This window comes from Nannospalax galili, unplaced genomic scaffold (assembly GCF_000622305.1).
Source record: "Nannospalax galili isolate Female #2095 unplaced genomic scaffold, S.galili_v1.0 scaffold1421, whole genome shotgun sequence".
Lineage (NCBI taxonomy): Eukaryota > Metazoa > Chordata > Mammalia > Rodentia > Spalacidae > Nannospalax > Nannospalax galili.
Window position 1 is genome coordinate 1,347,994 of NW_008345746.1, and position 10,891 is coordinate 1,358,884.

General features: G+C 51.1%; 1 protein-coding gene across 1 annotated transcript in view; it reads left to right on the forward strand.

Annotated features, from left to right (window-relative positions):
- The first annotated feature begins 8,467 nt into the window (after positions 1-8,467).
- The window catches only part of Dipk1b (divergent protein kinase domain 1B), an 11,396-nt gene continuing 8,972 nt past the window's right edge, over positions 8,468-10,891 (forward strand). Inside the window, exon 1 of the mRNA XM_029567742.1 lies at positions 8,468-8,948. Within this exon, the coding sequence (XP_029423602.1) occupies positions 8,886-8,948 (63 nt within the window). The 5' untranslated portion in view covers positions 8,468-8,885. The remainder of the gene's footprint in view (positions 8,949-10,891) is intronic.

Here is a 10,891-nt window from a genome sequence, read left to right on the forward strand (position 1 = left end):
GCTTTCTGTATGTTAGGTAAGCACTCTAGCAAAGGAGCTACTTCCCCAGTCCCACGAGCCGTAAGTCATCTTCCTTCTGAACAGCCGTGGAGGGTCCACTGAGGCACCAAGTGTGTCTCAGTACTTCCAACAGGGAGGTTTGAGTGGGTATTTGAGGGCCACCATAGCATAGTGACACAGACTGGTGGCCTACACTGTACTTCTCACTAGGAAGTTGCAAGTGCCTATGAGGGCAAGGGCAAGAGCGGGTCAATGAGGGGTTCTTTCTCATGACCCGCCTGAACCCAATCACCCCCACAGGCTGCCTTGAAACACCCCACGGTGGGCTAGAAAGACAGGGAAAATTAAGGGGCCCTGGGAAGGGAAAGGGGCACGTACCCTGCGGAATCTGGTTTGCAGTTTTTGCTGGTTGAATCAAGAATCCCAATACAGTGAATACAAGGAACAAAAAGCGCTGTGAAGGGGTTTCCCAGACTCAAGGGAATGTCAGAGCAGCTTAAGGGCTTAAGGCTGAAGGCTGGAACGTGTGCTCTTTGACTTTAACCTGACAGGTCCCCCTTGCTTATCTGAGAACCTGTCCTTGTAAGCAGTGTTTACAGCAGAAGTATACGTCTTGTCTTGACCTCTTGTGACCTGCGTGTACAATGAATTCCCTTGATCTTTTTGCTATGTTTATCTTTTCTGGGATTTTTTTATGTGTATGAGTGTTTCCCCTGCATGTATGTAAGCACACCATGTGCATGCAATGCCTGAAGAGGGCATAGGATCCCCTGGAACTGGAGTTATGGATGGTTGTTAGCTGCCATGTGGGTGCTGGGAACTAAACCTGGGTCCTCTCCAAGAGCAGCCAGTGCTTTTAACAGCTGAGCCATCTCTCCAGCCCCATTTTTCTTCCTCCCCTCCCCTCCTTCCTTTTTTATTTTTGGAGATAGGGTTTCATGTAGCTCAGGCTGGCCACTAGGTTGCTGTGTAGAAAGACTGAGAGATGAGATTCTGATCTTCCTGCCTCTACTTCCCAAGTGCTGAAATGACAGGTGTGCACCACCAGGCCTGGTTTATGTGGTAGTGGGAATGGAAAACACAGGCTTCCCATGTGTTAGGCATTCACTCTGTCAACTGAGCCACACCTCTGGCCCATGACCTATATTTTTATTTTATAAGCCTGTTAACCTATACAATGGGTCTCTAATCCATTAATTAAAATCTCATGAAAAGGGGCTGGAGAGATGGCTCAGTGGTTAAGAGCACTGGCTGCTCTTGCAGAGGACCTGGGTTTGGTTCCAACACCCACATGATGACTAACAGCTGTCTGTAACTCTAGTTCCAGGGGATCTGATGCCCTCTTCTGACCACTGTGGGCATTGCACAACATGGGTGCACTTACACACATGCAGGCAATACACTCATACACCTAAAATAAAAATAAAGAATTAAAAAAAAAAAAACTCATGAAAAGACAAACTCTTGTCTTTTTGAGACAGTCTCCCTGTAGCCACAGGCTGGCTTTGATCCCACCAGAGATTTGCCAGCATTTGACCCTGGAGTGCTGGGGTGAAAAGCCTATGCTCATGCCAAAATATTTTTACTTAATCATTTTTTTAAAAAAAATTTTGAAACAGGGTCTCCATGAATTAAAAAAAAAAAACTCATGAAAAGACAAACTCTTGTCTTTTTGAGACAGTCTCCCTGTAGCCACAGGCTGGCTTTGATCCCACCAGAGATTTGCCAGCATTTGACCCTGGAGTGCTGGGGTGAAAAGCCTATGCTCATGCCAAAATATTTTTACTTAATCATTTTTTTAAAAAAAATTTTGAAACAGGGTCTCCATGCAGCTTCAATTGACCTGGAACTGGCTATGTAGACCAGGCTGGCCTCCATGCCACAGAGATCCACCTGCCTTTGCCTCCCAAGTACTGGGATTAAAGGTGTGCCCCACCATGCCTGGGTTGCTTAATTCTTTTATTAAAATATTTTATTTATTATTTTTATTTTATGTGTATAAGTGTATTGCCTGCATGTATGTGAGTGCACCCATGTCATGCAATGCTCAAGGAGGTCAGAAGGAGTTGGATCCCCTGGAACTGGAGTTAAGGATGGTTCTTAGCCACCATGTGGGTGCTGGGAATCCAATCCAGGTCCTCTGCAAGAGCAGCCAGTGCTCTTAACTGCTGAGCCATCTCTCCAGCCCTCATTTTCACTTAATCTTTAAACTTAGCTATAGATGGGACCATCCTACCAAATTACCACCATGTTATTTGATTAGTTGCCTAAGTAATGTGGTTTTTATGGGAGCCAGGTTGGGGCCCTGGCAGGATGGGTTTGGAGAGCCAGAGGCAGGTAGCACCCACCCCACATCCTACCCCAGCCTCATATTGCCCAGGTATCAGCATATGGGAGTGCTGAATGGTAGGGTCCTCAGACCTCCCAGGAACAGGCCAAGCACAGCAAGAGCTACAGAACTGGACTGGGTCTCCCTCCCTCCTCAGGGGATTGAAAGCAGACCCTGTGCATGCTATGCAGGCCCTCTACTATAGGGACACATCCCCGCTCATAAGATCCCTTTTCAGAAATAAAAGTAATCTTGGCCATTTAGAAATGCAACTTTGTAGGCTAAGCATGGTGGCACACACCTTTAATTCCAGCACTGCAGAGGCAGAGGCAGGTGGATCTTTGTGAGTTCCAGGCCAGCCTGGTCTACATAGTGAGTTCCAGGCCAGCCAGGACTTCATAGAGAGAGAGACACTGTCTTTTTTTTTTTTTTAAAAAAAAGCAACATTCCCTATGTGTATGAAGCTGAGCCCCCTCCCTTCCTGAGCCCACCCCTAGGTGACGACAGCTCTAAATGACAGCTGTTTATCAGGCCAGATGTGCATCTGCGTCTGGGCCAACACATACACTTTCAGCAGCACGAATCATGCCATACTACGCAGTCTGTGTTGTAACTTGATTTGGTCACTGCAGTGACTCTCCCCAAGGAGTCTACTGGGAACCTGTGAATGAGACCATATTTGGAAACAGGGTCATTGTGGGTGCAACTAAGGTAAGGATCTTCGTGTGTGCGCATACTCATGTGTGTGCAGGTTCAGGACTGTGCCAGTGCACGTGTGCCTGTGTGTGTGGAGGCCAAAGGTCAACCTTGGGTGCTGTTCCTCAGGCCTTCTGCCTTGTCTTCTGAGACAGGGTCTCTCACTGGGACAGAGCTGATGAATTAGGTGAGGTATGCTGGCCAGCAGCCCCCAGGGTTCCTGTCTCTGGCTTCCTAGTGCTGGGATTACAAATTCACCTCCGCGCCTAGTTTTTCTACATGGGTCTGGGGAACAAACTCAGGTTCTTACATGGCAAACACTTTACCAACTGAGCCATCTTCCTAGATCATCTTGAGATGAAATCATCCTGTATGACTTTCGCCCTAAGTCCAAAGACAGTGTCTATGGGAAGACAGAAGCCATGTAAAGACAGAGGCTGATGTTGTATGTTCTGGAGCTTTGGCCACAGACCAAAGGACATTGGGGGCCTCTAGAACCTGAAAAAGGTAGGGAAGACTGTCCTCTAGAACCCCACTTTGAGTGTGGTCCTACCCACACCTGGGCCAAGTTTCTGACTTTTGGCCTCTGGCAAAGGCCCTTTTCCCAACTGAAGTCACAGTCTCAGGTCTTGGGAACTAGGACTGGGTGAATCTCTGGGAGACAGCTATTGGATCACTCCATTTGGCTGAGGATTGGGATGTGTGGCTCAGGGATACAATACTTGCCCAGCATGCACAGGGCCTTGGGTTCCATCCCTTGTAACACACACACACACACACACACACACACACACACACACACACACAGCAGTGCTGAGATTTGAACCAGATATTAATGAAAAGTCAGTGCAAACAAGAAATACAAAATGAGCACGGCTGAGCCAGGTGGCGCACGCCTTTAGTCCCAGCATTTGAGGCAGAGGCAGGCAGATCTCTGTGAGTTGGAGGCCAGCCTGATCTACATATCAAGTTCCAGGCCATCTGGGGCTATAGGGAGACCCTGTCTCAAAAAGACCAAAAAACAAAAACAGACTAAGCACAGCACACACGAACACTTTGCACGCCCTGGGCACCTGTGCAAAGGCTCTGCAGATATGGGTGTGCCACCTGGGACCCCAGTCTGCATGTCAACCATGGCGTTGGGGTGTCGTCCACAATTCTGCTGCAGGGGGCTTGGGGGTCCTTTAGGGCTTCAGTATTTGTCCTGGCTTCTCAGCAGCCAGTTCTTGGGGTGGGGTGGAGTGGGGGCGGGTCACGGTAGAGCCCAAAGTGTTCCATTTGGTTTCATCTGAATTCCTTCTTGGTTTACATGGAAACATTATTAATGCACACAGCATTTAGATGAACCATGCAGTTGCTATAGCAACTGCAACTCAATTATAGCAGCACAGGTGAGTCCCTGGAGACAAAGCTCACTTTCTGGAGATCTGCCCACCGATCTACTCTTCAGGGGGCCATGCACTTTGGGCAGTAGCTCTGCAGCCAGAACTGGAGCATCACGGAATGCTGGGGGGAAAGGAGGACACCTAATCCTGAGTTGTTCACCATTAACTCTGGAGGCCTGCTGAGAGAAGTATTCTAGATTTTCTTTTTTTTTTTGAGACGGGGTCTCCCTGTAGCCCCAGCTGGCCTGGAATTCACTATGTAGACCAGGCTGGTCTCAAACTGATAGAGATCCACCTGCTTCTGCCTCCCGAGTGCTGGGATTAAAGGCGTGTACCACCACGCCCGGCTTTTTCTTAGTTCTGAGGAGGAGGTGTTTTCATTTATGGAGGAAGTTGAGGGTCTCGTTAGGAAATCCATAAAATGTTATTCCGGGACCAAGGTCATTCCAGTGGTGTGGGCCTTTAATCCAGTACTTAGGAGGTAGAGGCAGGCAGATTTCTGTGAGTTTGAGGGCAGCTTTTTCTACATAATGAACTCCAGGCCAGCCAGGGCTACATAGTGAGAGACCCTATTTCCAAAGACAAAGGAGCGAAGTTATTCTGGAGTTAGGCATGGGATGTAGGGTGTGGTGGCATATATTTGTAATCCCTACATTTGGGAGATGGAGGCAGGAGGATCAGGAGTTCAAAGCCATTCACGGCTATACAAAAGCCTGTCTTAAAATACACACATATACACACACACACCCCTGGTCATTCCCACATCATTATGAACTCAGAAAGACAGAAATATGAATATATATCTTTGTGTATATATATATATAGTTTTAGTCTTTCTGAGACAGGGTCTCCCTGAAGCCCCAGCTGGCCTGGAACTCTCTGAAACTCCCTATGTAGACCAGACTGGCCTTAAAATCACAGAGATCCACCTGCCTCTGCCTCCCAAGTGCTGACATTAAAGGTGTGTGCCATCATGCCCAGCTTAAATATATGTATTTTTTGTTTGTAAAACAAAGCCTCATTTTAAACCCTATTTAAAAAATATTTTATTTTTTATTTTATGTGTGTATTACCTGCCTGTAAGTGTACCCATGTAGTACAATGCCCCCAGAGGTCAGAAGAGGGCGTCAGATCCAGAACTGAGTTATAGATGGTTGTGGGTGCTGGGACCCAAACCTGGATCCTCGGCAAGAGCAGCTAGTGCTCTTAACAGCTAGAGCTCTTAACTGCTGAGTCATCTTTCCAACCCCAAAGTCTCATTTTTTACCCCAGGCTGGCCTTGGACTTGAATCTCTGTTTACAAATGCCCAAATGCTACATTTCTGGCCACTGTAAGTCAACTACTATGCAAAGGGATCATTTTTATAAACAGGATGCTTCCAAATGTTCCTCTCTGGACTTAGCTTAACACGGTTTCAAAGTCCTGCTCTGGGGGGAAGGTGAAGTAGCTAGTCACTATGGTCATTCCTCAAAAATCAAAGTCAGGTGTGGTGGTGGCACATGCCTTTCATCTCAGCATTTGGGAGTCAGAGGCTGGAGGATCTCTGTGAGATTCATGTCAGCCTTCTTCTACATAGAGAGTTCCAGGCCAGCTGGTATTACAAGGAAACTTTCTCAAAACAAAACAGAAAACTCAAACACAGCCTGGGGAGATGGCACAGTGGTTAAGAGCCTGTATCACCCTTGCAGAGCATCTGAGCTCAGTTCCCAGTACCCATATCTGGCAGCTCACAACCACATTGACATCCAGTTCCAAGGGATCCGATACCTTCTGGCCTCCATGGGCCCTGCACTCATGTGCATAAATCTACACAATTAAAAATAATAAAATCTTTATTTCTTTTTGTCTTTTTGAGACAGGGTCTCTCTGTAGCCACGGAGAACTCACTGTGTAGACCAGGCTGGCCTCAATCTCACAGAGATCTGCCTGCTTCTGTCTCTCTTCCAAGGGCTGGAATTAAAGGTGTTCTCTACTACTCCTGGCCATAACAAATGAAATCTTTTAGAAAATCAAACAGATTACTAAGGAATCTAGAGATTCCAGTTCTGGGTATAGAATAAAAAGAACAGAAAGGGCTGGAGCTGGAGCTCAGTTGATGGCAGCTGGGCATGGTGGCACATGTCTTTAAACCCAGCACTCAGGAGACAGAAGCTGTCGGATCTCAGTCAGTTCAAGGCCAGCCTGGTCTATATGGTGAGTTCCAGGCCAGCTGGGGCTACAGGGAGACCTTGTCTCAAAAAGACCAAAATAAATAATAAATAAGAGCTTGCCTAGTGTGCATGAAGTCCTGGGCTCACTACATAAAACAGGAGTGGTTGTGTATGCGTGAGGAATGTGGTATGCCCAGGGTCACACTGTGATGTCCAGAATCCTCACCAGTCATAAAAGGAAGCATGGTGACTTCATGGTGGGGAGACCTGACAGGAGGTCCCACCCAAGGGATGAAGGTGATGACACCCGGTACCTGTAACAAATGGCACTGATTCTGTCTCCTCTCTCTCTCTCTCCCTCTCTCTCTCTCCCTCTCTTTCTCTTCCTCTCTCTTCTCTTCCTCTCTCTCTTCTCTTCCTCTCTCTCTCTCTCTCTCTCTCTCTCTTTCTCATCTCTCCTCCACATGTTGCCTATAGGTGGGCCTTGAATTTCAGATGTAGGGAAGGATGACCTTGAATTCCTTCCTGAGCCTCCTGCCTCTACTGAGTACTGAGTATTGGAACTGCCGGTGTGCTCTACCGTGCTGTGGTGGTTTGAATGAGAATGTTCCCCATAGGCTCAACTGTTTGAACACTTGGTCTCCAGTTGGTAGTACTGTTTGGGAGGTCATGCAGTCTTCTGGAGGTGTAGCCTTGCTGGAGGAAGCGTGTTACTGGGGACTTCCTGTTGGCTCTCACTGCTTCGTGTTTCTGGCTGAAGATTGGGAGCTCTCAGGTTTTGGCTCCTGCTACCATGCCTCCCCTCCAGGATGGACTCAGCCCTCTGGAACTGTAAGCCCAAATAAACTGTCCCTCTATACGCTGCCTTACTCAGGGTGTTTTATTACAGCAACAGAATGTGAACTAGGACACGCGTATAGTTTATGTGGTGCTGGAGATCAAACCCAGGCTTGGTGCTAGGCAAGCACTCTACCCACTGAGCCACATCTCCTGCCCTTGAGGACCCATTCTCTGTTCCTCTAACTTTCTGCCAGACAGTCACATTTGTAGATTACAGGCTGCAATCCCAGCACTTGGGAGGTGGAGGCTGGAGGGTCGGGAGTTCAAATTCATTCTCAACTGCATAGGGAGTTCAACGCTAGCTTGGGAAACATAAAAACAACAAAAAAGACTGAGCCTGGTGGCGTAAACTCTTCATCCCAGCACTTGAGAGGCAGGTGGGTCTCTGAGAGTTAGAGGCCAGCCTGGTCTACATAAGGAGTTCCAGGCAAGTCAAGAACATAGTGAGACCCTGTCTTAAAAACAAACAGATGGCTACGAGCACTGGCTGCTCTTGCAGAGGACCAGGTTCTGTGCCCAGCACCCACATGGTGGCTAACAACCATCTGTAATTCCAGTTCTGGGGAATCCACCCCCTTTTTTGGCCTTCGTGGGAACTACATACATACATGTGGTGCACTTACACACAGGCAAAACACTCATACACATAAAATAATAAACAAACAAATAATAACAAATAAATAAAGCAGTAGCTGACCCTCGGATGCTGTACCAACGCCGGGTCCTCAGCAACCGTGGGACCAGGACTGGGCCGGCAAGGCCAGGGGTGGAGAGGCTCAGTGCCCCAGTGGTGCTCCTGGATGCACGTGCAAATCCGGAAGGGCCTTTTAGCCCAGACAAGGTGGAGGAAATGTAAAAGGGGGGGTGTCACAGTGTGAGTAGAGGTGGAGGGTGGAGAGCCTGGTTCCCTACTGGAGGGCAAGGCTGGACTCCAGCAGTGCGCACCCCTTCCCGGAGTATGGACACTTCCTGTGTGCACACTCCTAACCCCGCAGTGCACATTCCCACCCCCGCGCGTGCACACTCCGTCCCCCGCGCGTGCACACTTCCTCCCCCGCGCGTGCACTCTTCCTCCTCCGCGCGTGCACTCTTCCTCCTCCGCGCATGCAACTTCTCCCCCTGGGGCGTGCACACGTCTCCCTCGCGTGCACACTTCCCCCTCGCGTGCACACTTCCTCCTCCTCGCGTGCACACTTCCCTGTGCTTGCACCCTTCCCCCGCGCGTCCGTCCTCCCCGCTGTCCATCTCCCCACGCTTGCACGCTCTCCGCCCTCCCTCCAGCCCTTCTCCCAGCGCGCGCCTCCCCACTCCTCCCTTCAGCGCGCACCGCGGTCGGCCGTCAGAAAGGCGCGCGCCCTTGCCTTTAACGCGGGCCCGGGGCGAGCTGCCCGCATGGCGAGCGAGCTGGGGCCTCTGCGGGCCGGGCCGGGCGGGGGCTGAGGCCGAGCCAGCCGCGGGTCCCGCAGCCCCGGCCGGCGCCCATCATGCGGCGGCTGAGGCGCCTGGCGCACCTGGTGCTCCTGTGCCCCTTTTCCAAGGGCCTGCAGGTAGGCGGGGTGGGGGGGGCGGCAGCGGGGTGCGGCCGCGGCCCTGGGGGCGCGGGGTCCATCCGGCGCTCACGACTCCAAAGGGGGCTTGTTTGCCCAGCGTAGCAGACTTGGGACATACTCTCCCCTGGTCATACCAGGAGCCTGAGCCCAGGGACCTGTCCTGACCCCCGGTGACCTTGGGCCAGCCAGGGCTGTCTGTTGTCTGCAGAGGAGGCCCCCCCCCTTCTGCTTTGGGGTGACGGGGCCAGGCCGGCATCAGGCTCAAGCCCACTGGACTGCAACTTCTCCTAGAGCCTGCAGGAAGGGTCCAGGCCTCCCTGCAGGGCATCCTGGAGGTTGGGTTGGAGGATGCTACCAGGGCCATGCCCTTGGCCCAGGGTCTAGCCTGCCTCAGAGCTTCTGGTAGAGGCTGAGGATTGCAGCTTACTAGGTGCGTAGACCCTCCAGGCCCTCAGGGGCCTCAGCTTGTGCTGTGGGCAGTGCTCAGCCTTGGGCTTGGGTGTGAGCTGAGGGATGGGGGACCCTCCTCATGTCAAATGGGATGTATCTAGGCCCCTGAAGGATAGGCCTTGACTCAGAGCAGTGGGTGATCCCAGGAGTGGTAGAAGGATATTGGCTAGTTCTCAGTGGCGCTGGGTCAGGGAAGCCCTAGCTGAGCCCCACCAGCCCTGTCCTTCAGTGGTACGGTCTACAGTGAGCCTTGGTTTCCCTGCTGGGAAATAGCCTTAGGGGGTTACTGGTGAGTGGTGCCTGGTGTATAGTCTGGGCTTCTTGGGCAGGGCATTCACTGTTCAGTTACCAGGCCTGCAGTGACCCCTCCCCTTCCAAGTGGCTCCCTTGGAATGGGACTGCCTAACCCTATAAAGCCTGGTTCCATGGGTTTCCAGCCCCCCCCCCCCCAGAGGTCCTGGGAAAGAGCTGGGTCAGACTGTGGCCAGGCAGACCATCAGTGCCTAGCCTGGTGGTGGTGGTGGTGGGATGGGAGAGAGTGGGAAGTGGAGGAGCCACCTGTGCAAAGGCCCCAGATCCTGGGTGTAGGCCTGTCTGGATTAGGCCCCACTGGATGGGCTTCTACTTCTGTGTCACATGGTGGTCCAGCCTGGGTCAGCTGCTGGCTCCGGCCCTGGCCCTTTGCACCTCGTGCGTCCGGACATCCTCCAACCTTGCCCCACAACATCACTGGCCCCCGTTTCTCAGCTTTCTTGTTTGCATTTTGGACAAACCTGATCAAAACAGCTGAGTGCCAGGGCCGAGTGGGCCCCAGGGAGAGAGGCTCATAGAGCCATGCCCCAGAAGGGCATCCGCCTGTCTTGGAAGAATTTTAGAAGGGTTGAACCTTACCCTTCTCAAGGCGCTGGTGGACAGGAGGCCACAGGCAGTGCTTGACATCAGTGGAGGCCCTCCTTTGGGGGTGCTGGCCCCCAAGTCCAGCCCTCCTCTTTGCTGGTCTGGGCTCTGTGGCTGATCCCTTTGCCCTTGGCTTCGGCTTGGGACATCCAGCCCCTCTGTGGCACAGGCTACCTGCTAGTCCAGTCACCTCCTTCAAGGACTGCCATTGGAAGGTGGGCAGTGGGGAAGGTGGTGACATCCAGCTGTCAATCTTGGTCAACTTCTTGGAGCACTCAACAGGAACTAGTATTCCCAGCACCCAGACCCCCTGACCATGTTCCCACCTGCCAGCTGGGAAAACTGAGGTAGAGGAGTAAGACTGATGGGTGACCCAGAGCCACCACAGAGGCCACCCTGGTTAGGGTTTTGGGTTGTGGGGCCTGGGCTTCCTGTCTTTTCTTTTTCCTGGTTTCTTTTTTTAAAATTATTTATCTATTTACCTATCTATCTATCACCTATCATCACTCTATTATCTATCTATCTATCTATCTATCTATCTATCTATCTATCTATCATCTAATCATCATCTATCATCATCTATCTATTAATCT